Below are 18,781 nucleotides of genomic sequence, written 5' to 3' on the forward strand. Positions count from 1 at the left end.
ACAATATTAATAATAATAATAATAATTTTTTTTTTAAAGGGAAACGGAATCATCGTTCCAGCACGAGTACATATTTTAGACCCACAAAAAAAAAAAAAAAAAAAAAAATGGAGATTTTAAACGGCTGGAAAAAATACACCTGGTGAGTCAAAAAAAAAAATTTTTTCTTTCTTTTCATTTATAATCGTAACGATGCATCGAATTCGGTTAATCGAATTTGTGTCATGCAAAAATAATAATAATAATAATAATAATAATAATTTAAATAAAGTAAATTTATATTTCTATGCATTTAAAATTAAGCAAACTAAGCAAAGAAAATACAAAAAACATTTTTTTATCGTAACATTTTACAACAAATGTAAATCATTTATTATTATTATTATTATTATTATGGTCACTCTTAAACACTTATTATTATTATTATTATTATTTATTCGCGTAATTATAATATACTCGCGAGTTTTTTAATTGCTTACTCGTTCGTTATTATAAAATTCAATCGAACGCCAACAATTTAAAAAACTCATCGTAATTATCGTTATTGTTCATTTGTGTTTAAGCAATCGATGACGTGTTGTAGGTACGTACGTGATAAAAAAAAAAAATCGCGAAAGGTTTTTAAGGTTTTAAGGTTTTTGACGAACTGACTTATTTATCCCGATTAATTAATACGTGATAATGACAATTAGAGATCTTACCTTAAGAAAATTTTTATTTATAATAATTTTTTCTTTAACAACGCGAACAAAATTTTAACGTTATTATACGATTCAAAATGAAAATGAATGAATGAATGAATGAATGACAAACAAACAATCAGCAAGAGGAAACTTTTCTTATTTTTGAAAAATTTTCACGGACGAATTTGAACAATTGCAAACGTGACAGAAAACAATGTAGGAAGGTTTTTTTTTTTTGAAAATTTGTTGCAAATTTAAAAATGGAAAAAAAAAATTATATTTTCCATCGTAGCATATTCTCTCTCTCTCTCTCTCTTATCGACGTAATAATTTTTTTTTGTAACAAACAACAATTATTGTTTTTTTTTGTGTGGAACAAAAGAAAAGAAAAAAAAAAAAAATCTCATCCAATTTGTGAGAACAAAATTTTTCCCTCCCATTCTCTCATGTTGTTTTGCATAAAAGGATGTTGATTAATGGGAGGTGAAGGAAAATGAAAGAAAAAAGATAAAGAGATGAGATGGAAAAACAACAACAAGAAAAACACGATTTGTGAATTTTCTCGAAAGGAAAGGAAGGAAAAATGAAAAAATTAAAATGAAAATTAATAATGTCCACCGAACGTGTCAATTTGTTGGAAAAATTATTAATAATTTATAAATTAATTAAATATTTTCCAGTTCAAAAAATACCATAATAATAATAATAATAATAATAATAATAATTATAAAATCGTTCAACGTTTTCCATCATCATCCCAAGAAAATAATAATAATAATTTTTTAATAAAAATTCGAACGAACTATGAAGAGAAAAAAAAAAAAAATTGATTAAAAATTCATTGAAAAACGTCTTATCCAATAATATTGAAAAAAAAAAAAAAAAAATTTTCCGGGATGAAATTTTTATTTTATTTTTCATCTTTCACGTGAAAATAAGAAGCAGAAGAAAAAGAAAAGAAGAAAAAGGATGAAAATACAGAACAACAACAACAACCATTATTTTTAATTAAATTTTTTAACTCGGAATTCCGTGAAATTTGTTTTTGTTCTTTCGTTTGTCTGTTGTGTAAATACCTTTTAACTTTTATTTAAAAAAAAAGGAAAAACAAAAATAAAAACCTTTCGGCAATTAAAAAAAAAGCGAACGGCATTCGAACGGTAAATAAATTAATTTTTAATGAGTTGAACGGTTAATCTTCGACTTGAAAGAAAAAAATAAAACAAAAGTAAAAGCTTTCACCGGAAGAGGAAAAAAAAAGAAAAACAACTGGAAAATTTTTCGTTGGAAAACTTTTAAAAACAAGAAAATTGACAAATTACACGGGAAAATTCAACAATTAATTCCCCGTTATATACATTTTTAACGAAACATGGAAATGAAATGAGATTTAAAGTAAATTTCTCAGCTTGGGATCTGTGATTCTGCGAAAGGATTCGTGATGATTTTAACTTAATTTTTTTCTCTCTCTCACTCTCTCTCTCTCTCTCTCTCTCTCTCTCTCTCGCGTGTGTGTCCAACTGTGAAAAACATCATTTTTAATCATTTTTACACTAACGACGACTACAAAACAATTTGCAATTAGTAATTTTTGTTCTTTCGAACGTTTTGAATAATTACGAACGAATGAAAGGAACTACGAATCGATTATTTTAACCATTTCGAACATTCTCGAATATCGAATAACGATAATGATAATAATATTTAAATTTAAATGCGTATGCGAAACAAAAGTAAATAAGTAATTCGTTTTCGACAAACAAACCAATCAACCGTTCAAATATTGAAATTTATATATATATATTGTTAAGACTTTTATGATGACGTCAAAATTTCGTAAAAGAGATTGAGAAAGAGAATGGGCGGGGGGAGGGGAAGGGGAAGGGGGGAACAATTTAAAATTTACATAAAAGCTCAAAAAATCAATGGGATTAAATAATTAAAACGACAAATATTATTATACATGAGAGCGTTACGTAATAATTTTTAAGGACCTTAAAAGTTTTCACAGATTGGAAAATTTATAAAAATGTTCGTGTGTGTGTGTGCGTGTGTGTATACGTCACTAAAAAAAAAAATCGATATTGAATCGTTATAAATGAATGATAGCGGAAATGACAAAAAAAAAAAAAAAAAAAAAAAAAATTATTTAACGAAGACTAGTCCCATTCAGTCATTCATTCAATCGGGGGGAGGGGGGAAATAAAAATAATCGCATTACGTCGTAATTAATCGAATCGATTTTTCAAAATTAAAAAAATATATAAGGACATTTATATCGTTTAGATAAAATTCACGAAACGGGAAGTGGGGGGTGGGTGGGGAGGGGGCGTCTATATCATGCCATATAGATGATGATGATGATGATTATGAAACGAATTTATTAATATCTTTTTTTTTTTATATCAAATTTATTCGAATGCAAAAAAAAAATTTAAAAAAAAAAAATTAACGAACAATAACGAAAATTGCCTACCTATTATTTACCTACCCATTTTTTCCATAATTAATTAATTAATTAAAAAAATAATTAAATAATACTACATTTATTAAAGCTTTTATAAAAACAACAACCATTCATTATTACAATACAATACAATACAAAAAAAAATTTATCATTATTATTATTATTAATTTAAAACAAATATTGCCATACCTTTTTTCTTTCTTTCTTTTCTTTTTGCTTTTATTTTATTATTATTATTTTTTTTTTATTCTTTCATTGGCAGGTTTTCACTGACCACTTTTTCTTATTTATTTTTTTTTTATTTATTTAAATTTTCGATAAATTATTTAAAAAAATAATTTTTTTCTTAAAAAAGAACGTTATGTCTCTAACGTTTTTTTCTTTTTCTTTTTCCCCTTTTTTAATTAAACAAAAAAAAAAAGATTTTTTTTACAGTTTTTTTTTTTTTATCTTTTTTCCCCTTTTTTAATTACAATTTTCAATACTGCTAAGGTATGTGTGTGTGTGTGTGTGTAAATTTTATATTTTTGCTTATGTATGTATGTATGTATATATACGCTTCGAACGACTATTAAACTTGAAACTGATGAAAGATGAAATGAAACTTTGAATGCTCAACACTTCACGGGCTAAAAAAATATAGAAAATCAATATTACGGATCCTGCTCAAAAGCTCTCTCTCTCTTTTTATTTATCATTTACTTCCCTTTCCCCGTCCCCCTTTACCCCTTTCCTCTTTTTCTCTCTCTCTCTCTCCTTTTCACCCCGCCGTCTTCTTCTATTGGTAGGCAAATTAATTTTTTTTTTTTTGAATATAAGATGAAATAAAAAAATAAAAAAAATGAAGAAAAGATCATCGAAAAGAGAAAATTTTAGTTTTGAAAAAAAAATTTCACGTAATAATAATAATAATAATAATAATAATAATTTTGCATTTTTTTTCGAGGGGGAAGGGAGGAGGAGGAGGAGGAGGGGGGTAATGAAAAGAAAAAAAAAAAGTAGGGTCCATATGTGAATTCGACTGCTGCCACTGCTTTTACTACGTAAATATATATATAAATAGGCCGATAAACTAATATTACGTCACATTAGGTCTTTTTCCCCAAAAACTAATCACTAATTAAAACTAATTATTAGTACATGTAATTAACCCAAAATAATAATAATAATAATCAAATTATTCTCGGGAATTAAAATTTCTCACGAAGGGGTAATCATCATCATCATCATCATCAATCAAACAACGTATACGCGCATATTAAAAATTAATAATAATTTTAAAATGACTAAAAAAATAAAAAAATGTTTGGTTTTAACAAGCACTCTAACGATCGTAATAAAAATATAAAATTTTAAATTAGGCAGGTACAAATAATAATAATAATAATAATAATAATAATAATAATAATAATATTTTTAAAAAAAAATCATAAGCCACAACATGCACAATCAATCAATCAATCAATCAATCGGTTATTTGTACCTTTTTATATATTGTTTCCATCTAAATTATCTTGTAGTCTAATAATCGTGTCCACAATTCCAGGTCCCAAGCCTAAATCACCTGAAATGCTGCTTCCGCACTTTTTTTTTTTTTTTTTTTTTTTTTTTTTGACAGAAATATATATAAGTAGGGGGAATTTAATAATAATTAATTTTTAAGAATCGATATAAAAGAGAAATTAAGAACACCCCGTTAATAATAATAATAATAATAATTTGATGCGTCTTACCTTTGGAATTGTATTGTTTTTACTATTACGTCGAACGACTGCATTTTCTTCTAAACAAATATCGGAATCGCTATCGTGTCGAGATCGACTCCTACCCTCCTGCGAAATTTATATATATTCAAATTAAATTATTTACATTCGATAAATCGAATCGAATCGAATCGAATCGTTAAAATTTTTTATTTTCTACTCCTCGTACCTGGGTTAATTGAGCGGTCGTTGTGAGCAATCTGGCCAACGGATTGCAACAAACCGGTAGAGTTTCCAATAGGGTCGGCCTCGAATCCGTTAAAAAGGGTTTCATGTATTTCGTGTCGAAATCCCCCCATATCCTTGCTAAAAATGCTTTTTCGCTCATTTGTTTGGGATTTAAATTATGACTAGATGATTCTTCGGCTTCCTGTTAAACATTTAAAAACATTTAAAAACACTATTTTTGTACAAATCGCAAATCCACAAACCCCCGTAACAATGTTTTTGAACGTTTTTTACAAAACAAACCAAATCCCACAATTTTAAGACTCCCCCGCCCCCCCCCCAACTATCAATCACCGGAAAATTTTTATCGATTAGGTTAAGCGTAAAACAAAAAGCAACATGTATTTGCAAATACAATTTAAAACAAAAAATGTAACCTCTGGCTTTTTTTTTTTATAATTTGATTTTCTGAGCACATTATTGTTTAATAATTTTTTAAATTATTTTATTAGTTGAGTTAAAAAAAAAAAAAAAAAAAAAAAAAACAAATACCTACCCCGTTATGTATTCCAGTCGAGTTGTAGACCTAAAAAAATGAAAAAATTTTTTTTGTTTGTACAACATGCATTAATTTGCTCAGAAAGTTTTTTTTTACTTTGTACCTAGCTATCTAGTTAATAATCGTGAAGCAAACGAATGCGTGCATTATTAAAAAGACCCTTAACCGATAAATATGGACTTTGAAAAAAAAATGGCGTTTTTGAAGAATAGAAAAAAAAAAGAAACTAAGAATGAAGAGAAAGCACTTGACCCAAGAAAGAAAAAATTACATAAATTTTTTGGGGAAAACTTACGTTCCGAACGTTGGCATATGGGAAAACTTCAACTTCTTCTTCCACGCCGACCCTGTTAAAACAAATTATGACGTCATTGTGAAAACTATGAAAACAAATCAGAGAAAGGATTTAAGAAAATGATTATGAACGAGTTGACACGTACGGTATATTAAACCACGTTAATAACTGCATAGTAGCACCTCCCTGAATAATAACGGTTGCTATAACGATTAAACTAGTCGTTGTCAGCATGGCTTGTCTAGCTTCGCTTAATGTGTTTCTAATAGCTAATGCAAAGGACATTGCACCACGTAATCCTTAAAAAAAAATAACAACCGAGAGACAATTATAGAAGGAGGAGGAGGAAAAAAACCGGAAATTAAATAAAAAAAAAAAAAAAAAAATTTACCAGCGAAAAATAACATGTGTTGAAAATTTGTAGAAATTTTCGGTTTTCTACCCAAATTCAATACCAACGATAACGGATAAATATTAGCAGCTCTACCGATGGCAGCACATATCTAAATAATTATCAATTAAGAAAATTTTTTTTTTTTTTTTCCAACTTCAACGATACAAAAAAAAAAAAATATGGAGTCGAGTTTAACCGTTGTTAAAAAAAAGGATACGAATCCGGAAAAGATGAAAAACGGATCGAAATGATGTTTCGGAAACGTAAACATGGAAACTCCGATGTAGCAAAAAATGAAATTTTCCGCGAGAAAATTCAATAATTGAAATAAATGTTTCGTTCTCGTTCTCGAATTATCCGATAAATTGTTATACGTGTAATGGGCTTGACATATCCCGCAAAATAATACTGCTACCACACCTGAAATTAAATACGTACAAATATATAGTGGAAGATTGTTGATGACTCTCATCTCACAGGGATGCCAACCGACTTACCAGTTAAATCGCTAACTTCGGCAATGAGAAACGAACTGTAGGACATCAAAACAAACAAAGCAGATTCCAGCAATGGAAAATCTCTAACCCTAGTATATTTGGTCAAGTATTTTCAACAGTTAAGAATAAAAATATTTAAAAAAAAAAAAATTCTTATTCGAAAAAGAACTGGAATGATAATAAAAGGATATCAAAGCGGTTATACAACCCATCACAGCTCCAATGATAAGTGAAAAAGAAAATATTTCAATGAAATCACCGAATGCTCGAAAAAATGCATAAGTTTCAAATTGACTATCGTTGCTTTGGTATTTTTTTCCATAATTTTGAATTGATCTGCAGAAAAAAAAAAATAAATAAATAAATGGAGAAAATGGTTTTCAATTTGGAACAATTTTTTAAAATGAATTTTTTACACTCACCCGCTCAGAACAATCGAAACAGCATCATTTAGAACACTTTCTCCAAAAACGAGAGCATATAAATTGACATCGACGTGCAAATCGTTAAATATAGCAAGAATTGTCAGAGGATCTGTACTCGATATCAAAGCACCAAAATATAAAGTGTCTAAAAAAGTAAAACTGGTTTTTAAATGTGGCATGATTTGAATCAAACCATACATGAGAGATCTGAAAACATAAAACATAAAGTTAAAAATTTAAGGAAACTTGTTAAATTTTCAAAAATATTTATAACATACCCGACAACAAACGATGATATTGTAGTACCGATGATTGCATAGGTTAAAATAGCCCCTAAATTTCTGAAAAAATATCTCTGTAAACAAAAAAAAAAAAAATAACTATTCTAAAAGATTTTTAAACAAAACAAACTAAAGAAACAATTTTTAGTGACAATGAGTATCATCATGCATTTTAATGCGATGTAATCTATACAAAATAATAAGAATTAAAATGATATCAATCGCACACTCACTCTTTTCAAACTGTATCCGGCATGAAATATTATGGGGGGAAGAATAATGTTGAAAAAAATTTCTGGATCAAAAGTCGCTTTCAAATCAATTTCGCTGTTTTCAACATCGACTATTTCTCCTCTGAACGTATAAGAATAAGTTTTACTATTGATTATTGAATTACTGTTAACGTGTTTATGTGGAAATTTAAACCATAATGTATCAGGTGGCACCTTGAAAAAATATCCAAAATTACATCGTTAAAAAAAATTTATAATTATAACAAATAATAATAATAATAATTAACTCACAGTTAAATTATATTTGGTATTATTTTGAGGATGTACAGAAACATGGGTCACAGAATTAGATGATCCGGTATATCTAATTAACGCTCCCACAATTAACCCTGAAAAAAAAAAAAAAAATTTTTTTACATTGTTTGATTAAATTTTAAATTCATTTTTTAATCTAGCAAACAATGACTACATGATAACATAACAGGTATTATGTTATGAGAAAAAAAAAAATTGCAAGAGATAAATATTACAGATTTGACATTCGATTTAAATGTAACAACATTTACTTAACCGATAGTGTTAGATACCTATATGTAAAAAAAAATGACTTATTTAAACCTGATTGAGAAACCTAACTTTAAATTTTTTTTTTTTTTTTTTTATTTCTTTGAAATGTGTCAATTTACCTATTATTCAATTTTAAGTATCAAGTTAAATGTAAGTAGAAATTTAATGAGGTTCTCAATTAGTTTCGTTCAAGGGTATATTAATCTTTATTTAAGAAAAAGTACAATTGTAATGATTAATTATTTATGTATTATGTATATTGAAATGGTTTCAATCACAAGAAACCTTTAAAAAACAAAAAATGGGTCTCCCTTATATATAGGGTGGTGGTGGTGGAAAATTATCGTTCAATAAATATTATAAAGATAGATTTACCCATGACTAATAAAATTAAATTTATGTTTAGCATTGGTCAAATTGTAATTTTTAAACTTATCACATACACACGCACACACACACACACGAGATTTGGACTTGTAACTCCATTGATCGTTATAAATGTCATAATTAAAAAAAAATAAATTACGATGAGTTTATATAAAAAAAAAAAAATTTTTGACATATACCGTAAATCACAGCCAAGCCAGTTTCGTGCAAAAACCTTAGACGTCTGTGCTTGAAAAGCCAAATAGTCAAAACTGTTAGTGTGAGTAAAAAAGTGTATAATAATAAATTTAAACTATCGATTCTGTGAAGTTGTTGAGCTTTCGCATCCAATTCTATATCTGTAGATGCCGAACTACACGGTTTAACACTGAACGCGATAAATAATAATAATAAAATTAACGTAAAATTAATGTAATTTTTTTTGCATGACACTGCCATTTTTTATTTTGATACACTAAAGCGTATTATAAACCGAATTCTTTTCCGACGTACCATTTGCGACTCTGGTGGTGGAAAAAGAAATTAAAAAAAAATTTACGATATAGGTATTTTTTTTTTTTTTATTAAAACGTTACGATTATAATTTAAACGAAATTTTTTTTAAATTAGCAAATCAGAAGATTTTTACGAAAAGAAATTTATTAGTTTTAAAATTTTTTAGGCTAAATAGGTTAGTAATTACGATATGAGAAATATTATTATTATTAATTTGTTACTTTTTTTTCTTTTTTTTTTTATTTGATGATGTATTTCAATTCGATGAAATTTCGAGGGGGAAAAATTATTGATTTAATTTTTGTTACGGTCAAAAATTTACTGTAAAGTTATTATTATTATTTTTGTATTTATGTATATATGTAAATACGTCATCAAAATTCGACGAATAGGTTATTAAATTATCGATTTCGTAGTTTTTCCACACATGGTAAAAACTAGGGCTAGGAACGTTAAATCAAAATGGCTTCCTCACTCGTGACACGATTTATTCGTATAAAAAAAATATTTTAAAATTACCAAATAATACATTTGTTTAAAGGATTCATGTATGTGTCATCTGAGCAACTGTAAGCCTCGGAAAATTCTTTCATATTTTGCAAAGTAGCCAAAACTCGTACTCTTTGAGGGCTGTGAGAATCTTTGGTTGATTTATAATATTGTGGGGTGACAGTTTCGCACCAAATCTAATTTAAAAAAAAAAAAACCGTTAAAATATTTTCGTACCGTGAGGAATTGATATTAAATTTCGTCTTACGTTTGCATAAGATAAAAATAATAATTGTTCGTGTGTGAAATTTTCAAATCCAGGTAACTTTGGCTCTTGTCCATGTCTACCTTTGTATATTTGATAGGCTTTATAACTTTCTCTGATTCCCCCATTATCTGCTATGTTTTCAGCCAACGTGAAGTTTCCGTTTACTCTAACATATTAAAAAAATTTCAAATTTTTTCCCCGTTCTAAATCGTTAACGGATTATAAAAATCAACAAAACATTTACTTTTGATTGTCGTACAAAGTAAAATTTTCATACTGCTTGACAAAACATTGTGCTCTCTTTTCATATTCATCAATGACATTTTCCGACCATAAATTTTCCTCAAGTTCACCGTATTTGTTATAATTTTTTCCTTCAATATCAAAACCGTGAGTTAATTCGTGACCCAATATGGTTCCAATGGCACCGTAGTTGAGAGATCTGACGAGTGGAAATATTTAATTAATTTCTCTCTCTCTCTCTCTCTCTCATTAGTTTATATACAAAATACTCACTCAATCCCTCTAAAATAAAATGGCGATCGTAATATACCAGCGGGTATAACTAAAAAAAAAAAAAAAAAGTTTTGTTTCAACTACCAAAATCAGGTTTAATTTACACACGTGTCATTCAAACCTACCTATGGCATTTTCCACGTGAGAATAATAAGCGTTAACTTGTATCGGGTTTAAAAACCAACCGAAATTATTATCATTTGAATTATTTTTAAATTTTCCCAATGAATCGATCGCTTTTTGAACTTCCCATTCTGACACTCTCATAATATTTAATAAAAATTCTGATTCTTTTAAATCTAGCTTTAAAAAAAAAAAGAAAATCCATATTAAATCCACGATGAAAAGGAAAAATTTAAGTGGGGAGGGGGGGGGAATAAATGTTCAACTCACTCCTTCGTAATATTTATTTATTTTTATCGAATCCGTCATCCAATTGGAAAATCCAATTTCTTTTTTAATTCCTTTAACTTTGTCGAGTATGACAGATTTTGTTCGTTCATCCAACCACGAAGTTGTTTTTACCATTTCTTCAAAAGCACCTTGTATGTCGTTTAACATTTCGCGAACCTAATCTCACCCAGCCCCCCCACAAAAAAAAAAAAAAAAACATTTTGCGTTGATAAAAATAAGGAAATTATTATCATTATATAAAATTTATATAATTACTTTTAATTCCGTGAGCGTGTAATTTTTGATAACTGACATTTCGTGTGATAAGGCAACGCCCATTGTATTCTTCATTAAATTAGTACAAATTTGACTCCGTGATAATAATGATGTTTCTCCGTATACCGTTTGATAATATTTGTAATAAATTGCTCTCACGTCTGACGTCGTGTATTTAGCATATTGTTCCACGATTTCCCACCATATATACGATTCTGTGAAAACATTAAAACTCCTCACATCTCTTCGATAGTATTATAAAAAAAAAAAAAAAACTCACGAATAGTTTCCGCCGTTGTCGTTTCGAGTATTTTTCCCAAACTTTTAAAATAATTTAAATTTTCCACAATTAAAGGATCGTCGTATAAATCGTATGTTTTATTTGATTTTTCCAAAAGTACCGTTAGAAATTCTTCCCAATCGATCTATGAAAAAAAAAAAAAAAAAAAAAAAAATTAATTGTCATCGTGTCATAACGAAAAAGAAATTTTGTCTAATGACACTTACTTTATTGCTTAGTGATACGTTATCATTTTTTCCTCTCATAACAACGTCCAATTCTGCAAACGATATACGTTCGGTTTTATTTTTTTGTACGTTGTAATCATCATCATCATCGTCATCCACATCCTCATCCTCCTCCTCCTCCTCCTCCTCGTCAGTCCTTTTGTTAAAGTAGATGTAAGTCGTACCTACAGCCTAAAAATCAAACATAATTTACTGTTTCGGTCGTTTTTTTTTTTTTTTTTTTTTTTTTTTACGCAAAAAGGGAAAAGCGTTTACTTTGTGCAAATTCGAAGCCAAATCCATTATTTTCACAGCCTTATTGAAAAAAAAATTCGTTACGTTTTTATTTTTCGATTCGGATTCCAAATCGTTTGTTAAATCCTCGTTAATTTTTTTAAAAATATCCGTCATGAATTTAATCCTTGCTTTTTTAGTTTGTTTCGTAAAAATATCAATCGTTTGCGAATTCGGTGATTTTCCTTCTTTTTTCAAATTTTCCAACGCTGCCACGTTGCCTCGTCGTCTTCGTTTCCATAAATCGTTAAAGCCAAAGTTACTAACACCGGGCGATAGCTGTAAATCATTATTATTATTATCATGGATAAAATTTCAAATATTTAGGGTTGTTCAATCGTGGGGAAGGGGGGGAGGGGGAAGTACTCGCTTTGAATATATTCGTGTAGGTTCCAGGTTTCGATTTATTATCGTTTGTTGAAAATGATTTTGCAAGGCTCACGGTTACGAATATATCTTGACTTAAGTATTTTTGTGCTAATGCTAAAGTTCGTCCCAAATTGAAATTTTCCGCTGTTTCATTATTAGGTACGAATTTTGAAAGTTGTAATAATTCTAATATTTCGTACAATGGTTCCAAACCCATATCGTTTAATTCGCCTGTAATTTAAAATTACATATATATTATCAAACGATTTTTCGAATTGATTGATTGATTGATTGATCGATCGATCGTTACTTTTATTTGTACAAGACATGTAAAAATTTTTCGTGTCCTTAACAGATTTCAAATCGTACGACGTTACGGGTTTTTTCAATATGTCTAATATAATTCTATTCAATTGCGTATTTTTTTCGGAAAACCACGAATTGTACAAATCGTTTTCTTTCAACGGATGATGGGTACCGAAATTACCGCAAGCGTATTTATAAAAATCCACGCATGGATCTTGTTTAAAATCCACCGTTTGAAGAAGTGTCATGGCGGATTCGATGCATTCGCTCGTGTGACAAACTCTGTTTTTTCTAAGCAAACCGTTATCTGAAAAATTTAAACAAATTTTGAATGCCCCCCCCCACTCCCCTCATTTTTTCGAATTAAAAGACTTACAGTAATAATGAGTTGTGAAAAAAAGTATGCAAAATGTTACGAATAGTAATCCTAAAAAAATTGACGTTGCTATCAATTGTTTTTCGAGAGGTCCGAGTTTTTTACGACGACGCCTAAAAAAAAAAAAAAAAACAAATTTTAGAGAACACAAAACGTTTTGGCGGACATTTTAAAAAAAAAAAATTTTTACCTTTTTTTATAAGTTTCGGCAAAATTTAATGCCGCATCGGTAAACATTGATAAATCCGATATTTTCGTCATGTTTAATCCGTTACCGAGTGTTTTACGTAATCCTTAAATTTATTATTATTATTATTATTTTCATAACACACCGTTTGACGCATTTATCGTATGTTAAAAATTACGTAGAGTTTTCATTGGATGTGAATGTCACTGTTGGTAGACAACAAACAACTACAGCACTTATTTCGTGGTAATGCTGTTGTTAATTCCATTATAAACGGATATTTGTCCTCCGAACCGACGAAACCTTTTGTCATGCAAAGCAATTTCATTTATTATTTATCATTATTCACCTAATTCGTCCTCTCTCGGTATTGTATAAAAATGTATAAAAATGCAATCATTCATAACAATTATTTATTTTTGTTCGTAAAACACAATTCGAAATCACCAAAAACTTTTTTTTCGTGGAAATCTTATTACATAGAAAAAAAAAAATCCGCTTATTTCGAAAAAAAAACCGTTGATGCAATTATACGATTAAAAAGTTTGTAAACTTGTGAAAAAGCTTTCTAATTTCACGAGGAGGAAGGAAGCCAAGCCAGGGGAGGGGGAGTAGTAGGGGAGTGAAGGGGCCAGGGGCGAAGGGAAGGGGGAAAACCCTAATAATTTATTAATAATGGCTTTTCACAAATTACTGCATGGGGCATTTCGAAAAAAAAAATAAAAATAAAAATAACCCCTTTAAATATTATTGACTTTTTTTAAAAGTAAATAATCAAATATACGATACGATGTCAATAATCCTCGTTCGTTTTTAATGGTGATAATAATAATTTACAAATACAAATAAAATCTTTTATTACGTTAAAATATTTTTTTTTTTTTACACGGCACTGAACAAAAGTACTTTCGATAATTATTACAAAAAAAAAAAAAAAAAAAAAATTAAATATTTAACGCGGTAGGAAGTAGAATTTTCCCCCCCTCTTCGCCCCTCCCCTCGCCCCGCCCCCTCTCGCGCCCCATTTTCCGACATATTGATTTTGATATTTTCAATTCGTTTTTCGTGATTTTTTAATTTTTAATTATTATTACAAACAAAAATACATACAAAAAAAAAATTTTATTTTTATTCGCACAAATTATATGTAAAATGAACAATAATAATAATAATAATAACTAATAATTTTAATATTGGCAGTATTGATTTTTTATTTATTTGTTACATACGCGCGCGCACACACACACACACACACACGAGTATAATAATCGATTCGATTGTGTATTTTTTTTTACTCATTTAAATATTTTTAATTATTTATATTTACTTGAACGCATTGTTCCGCGTATAGATTTTACGGCATAGATTAATTGTAAATAAAAAAAAAAAAAAAATACATAAAACGTAAATAAGATTAATTAACATGTGGCATGCAAGTAACAAAAAAAAATTTATTTCAAAATTATTATTATTATTATTATTAATATTATTAATTCATAAAAATTGATTATGATTGCTATTAACACATTTAAAAAAAATGACGTAATTTATGTATTTTTTTTTTTAATAAAATTTTATTTTATTAATTAATTTAAAATTAGTAGTCGTTGTCAATTTACTTAAAAGCTTTTTCGATTTCGGTAAAAGTTTTACCGAAAGTTTCGGGTACGAAAAAATAAACGAAAAATACAAATGAAAAACACACGGCGGAAAAACTTATAAATATAACGACGATACCGATTGCGTGAAGAACCATGAGAAAAAGTTTTACCGTGATAAACATTAGGAGGTACGCGACGGCAACGGATACACCGGAATAAACACCTCTTACGCTAAGGGGCAAAAGTTCTCCGATCAAAGTCCACGGAATGGTCGTCATACCGTAAGAAGCAAAAAGTACAAATATCAAAAGGCATACAATGGGTACGAGTCCTTGACCAAGGAAATGTATGTAACCGGCAGCTATAAGAATAACGATACCCATTCCGAGACTGCTCGTTCCCAACAATGGTTTCCTACCGACTTTCTTCGATAAAAACATGGATATGATCGCCATTACGAATCGTATTATACCTAATACTATGAGACATTTTAATTGATCGAATTCTAACGATCCGGACTTTTCGAATATTTGTATGGCGTAAAAAATAACGATGTAAGCACCCGTGAATTGTTGCAGAAAAAATATTATTAATAATATTGATAGAGGTTTCCACGCACGAGACGAACCGAACGTTATCCTGCCTTCGCCATTCTGGTTTTTAACGAGAAGATTTTCTTTTTCCGAATGTTTTTGATCTTTTATACGCATCAAAGATTTCATTTCTTCCTTGCAATCCTGTTACCAAAAAAAAAAAAAAAAAATTTCATTGATAAAAAAAATTAATTATTTGCTCATTGATTAATATTAATGAAATTTTTTTACCTCTTGATTTTTATACAACCATTTTAAACTTTTCTCGGCTTTTTTAAGTCCTTTATCGGGATCGTTATTATTAGCTTGCATGCCGACGAGCCAGGAGGGAGATTCGGGAATGAATAAAACGGATAATAAAATGGTGACCGCCATACCTCCGCAACACATTGCAACGGATCTCCAGTCGAGAAAATAACTTAAAACGGGAGTTAATAATATTCCAAACGAAACGAATACTGGAATGGAGAAAAAAAAATTTTTTTTTCACTAAAATATTGGATAGGAAATTTATAAAATAAATTATTTTATAATAACCTGATGTTAATGATAACAACATGGGCCTTATGGACGGATGTGATATTTCTGCCACGTAAACTATCGTGACGGTGGATAATCCTAAAGGATAAAAAAAAAAAAAAAAAATTTTAACACCGTACATAATTGGATTAGAAAAATTTTATTAGGTGTTTTATTATATACCTCCTCCTAAACCGGCAAAAATTCTAGCTGCGTATATGGTATAAACGCTGGAAGTTGTGGTAGCAACTAAAATCCATGAAAAAATTATTGGTATCATTAAGTATGCGCACATTTTTTGCCTTCCAAATCTGTCCATTAATGGTCCAGCCAGGAGTGAACCGATTGGAGTTGCGATAGACATCAAACTAGCTAAATATTTAGAAATTTAAGGAGGTTTAAAAAAAAAAAAAAAAAAAAAATCGTCGGATTTTATATGTAACATAATTGATTAATTACCGATCCAAGACGCTTCATCTTGTCCAATGGTTAATTCTTTAATAAAAAATGGATTCGTTAAATTCGAATCGGTATCGTTAATTAAATCCCAATCGTCTTCGGCTATTGAAGAAGAATTATATCCTTTCATTATTTGCGGTAGTAAAATTGTCGAATACGCCATGTTGACACCTAAATCATTAAAATGTACGATTAAGTTCAAAAGGTCAAAAAAAAAAAAATTCCCGCGGGATAAATTTTTATCGATACGTATGAATTCGGGAATCGTAATTGAATTTTAATTGAGGAAATTATTTTTTTAATGTAAAAATCAAAGTCTAAAAGTAAAAAAAAGCTCCCCAGAAAAACAAACGAACAAACAAACAAAAATTGCTGCTTACGACAGTAAATTTTTTTAAAAAACAATTATTTTAATTATAATAAAATGATTTTGTTTGTTTGTTTGTTTGTTTGTTTGTTTAGTACAAACAAATTTATATTACAAATGAACTATTGACATTTTTTATTATTATTTTTTATTAAATGAAATAATTACAAAATGAGCAAAATAATTATGGCCAATTAATTACATTTTATTTATAATTAGCAATTTACGATATTAACTAACGTTAATTATTGTACACACTCGTGAGTTATTAACAATTAATTTTTAATAATGATAATAAAAATATATATAAATAATTTAGGGGTAAATATAATTATTTATCCCACGGGAATTTTCATTAATTTAATCATCATTATCATCATCATTTAAAATATTTTGCTCGTTTTTTAATAATAATAATAATAATAATAATAATCATTAGGCATAGATTTTCCCTCTATAAAAATAATAATAATAATAATATTGTAATTAACGTTGATATGTTAATGTCAAAAGGTTATATATGTGCTTAAAATGTCAAACATGTTTTTTTTCAACAACAACAACAACAACAACAATAATAATAATAATAATAATAATAATAAATGTTTATGTAAAATTATGTATACGTCGATCCAAAAGTTACTATTAGGTTTGTTATAGTAAATTTGATTCAGGGCTGTATTCAGGGCTGTATTCAGGTTCAGGTTCAGGGTATTCAAAAGACCCAAAAGTTTTATCAGTAATAATAATAATAATAATAATAATAATACCAAAATTAGATTTTTCCTTGTGAAATATTGAAATGGTAGTTTATTTAAAAAAAAAAAAAATAATTTTATTTGAAAAAGATATTATTATTATTATTATTATTATTATTATTACCTTAATTGTAACATGCTATATTTGAAAAAAAAAAAAATGGCTACCATTTAGAAAATTATTATTATTATTATTATTATTATTATTATTATTATTATTATTACATTAAATAAACAATTTTTTTTTTTTTTTAATGCATGTTAACGTGGATAAATGTAACGTTAAGCATCATGACGTCATTAATTATTAATTGGGATTATTATTTTTTTTAAAATGGTATAATTTATAATGGATGTGAAATTTATTATTGGATCGATGATTTGAAATTATAAAAATGTGCTATGAATAAGTGATTGATTGATTGAATGTGATTGATTGATTGATTGATTGAACGGGGTCTCATGTTTACACATAATAATAATAATAATAATAATAATAATAATAATAATAATAATAATAATAATAATAATAGGAAATGAATTTTTTTTTTAAAATTAAACTTACCGCATAAAATTGAAACGCTGGGGGCAATCAATGACGCGATTATTTGCCATAATGCATTTTTTAAACGAATCCGTTTCGAACTCATTGTCAACTAATTAAATTCTTTCGATTGTTTTTTTTTTTTTTTTTTTTTTTTTTAAATATTTTTTAATTTCGTCACTGAAAAAACAAGAAAAAATTTTTTTTTTATTTTAAGGTACTACACAAGTGAATTTATTACCACACTATTTTGTTTAAAAAAAAAAAATTTATCTCATATAGTAAATTACATACACTAATAATAAACAACAACAACAACAACAAAAAAATGAAATAATTCTTATTTTAAAAAAAAAAATAATAATAATAATAATAATAATGAATGAATATTTTAAATTAATTAAAAAAAAATTATTATAATTACCTTGTTTTATTATTATTATTATTATTATTATTATTATTAATATCGTTAATCGTCGTTTAAATTTATAGGTTTTATTAAATAATAATAATAATAATCCAACACGTTCATGAAAAGGTTCATCGTCAATGCCAAAATTTTTCGACTATATCATGCATACTACAACGTTGGATTCTTCTGCTCGACTGAAAAAAAAAAAAACAAGTTACACAATTATTAATGATAAGTGTGCGCTTTTATCAACCGTCAGTGTGACCGAGAAAATAATGATAATAATAATAAGGTAAGTGATATTAAAGCAAATTTCAACAAAATAAATATTAT

General features: G+C 27.7%; 3 protein-coding genes across 3 annotated transcripts; all 3 read right to left on the bottom strand.

Moving 5' to 3' along the window:
- Window positions 1–4,637: 4,637 nt before the first annotated feature.
- Window positions 4,638–9,157, bottom strand: Phum_PHUM617110 (sodium/hydrogen exchanger, putative; the record flags this gene model as incomplete). Its single annotated transcript, XM_002433167.1, has 16 exons — window positions 4,638–4,714; window positions 4,913–4,982; window positions 5,083–5,283; window positions 5,638–5,667; window positions 5,936–5,987; window positions 6,081–6,234; window positions 6,327–6,438; window positions 6,547–6,749; window positions 6,827–6,907; window positions 6,996–7,162; window positions 7,249–7,458; window positions 7,530–7,606; window positions 7,766–7,978; window positions 8,057–8,154; window positions 8,899–9,086; window positions 9,120–9,157. 16 exons carry the CDS (start codon window positions 9,155–9,157, stop codon window positions 4,638–4,640), a joined length of 1,971 nt encoding a protein of 656 aa, XP_002433212.1.
- A 572-nt stretch (window positions 9,158–9,729) lies between these two features.
- Window positions 9,730–13,269, bottom strand: Phum_PHUM617120 (zinc metalloprotease, putative; the record flags this gene model as incomplete). Its single annotated transcript, XM_002433168.1, has 14 exons — window positions 9,730–9,900; window positions 9,972–10,137; window positions 10,216–10,413; window positions 10,488–10,536; window positions 10,613–10,790; window positions 10,881–11,057; window positions 11,157–11,371; window positions 11,437–11,581; window positions 11,664–11,855; window positions 11,940–12,236; window positions 12,400–12,557; window positions 12,637–12,939; window positions 13,009–13,121; window positions 13,244–13,269. The coding sequence occupies 14 exons, from the start codon at window positions 13,267–13,269 to the stop codon at window positions 9,730–9,732; spliced, it is 2,388 nt and encodes a 795-aa protein (XP_002433213.1).
- A 1,541-nt stretch (window positions 13,270–14,810) lies between these two features.
- Window positions 14,811–16,530, bottom strand: Phum_PHUM617130 (uncharacterized protein; the record flags this gene model as incomplete). The annotated part of the gene is made up of 5 exons (XM_002433169.1): window positions 14,811–15,533; window positions 15,621–15,847; window positions 15,927–16,007; window positions 16,092–16,280; window positions 16,368–16,530. 5 exons carry the CDS (start codon window positions 16,528–16,530, stop codon window positions 14,811–14,813), a joined length of 1,383 nt encoding a protein of 460 aa, XP_002433214.1.
- Window positions 16,531–18,781: the final 2,251 nt, after the last annotated feature.

Source organism: Pediculus humanus, genomic scaffold (assembly GCF_000006295.1).
Source record: "Pediculus humanus corporis 1103172108322 genomic scaffold, whole genome shotgun sequence".
NCBI classification, from domain to species: Eukaryota; Metazoa; Arthropoda; class Insecta; order Psocodea; family Pediculidae; genus Pediculus; species Pediculus humanus.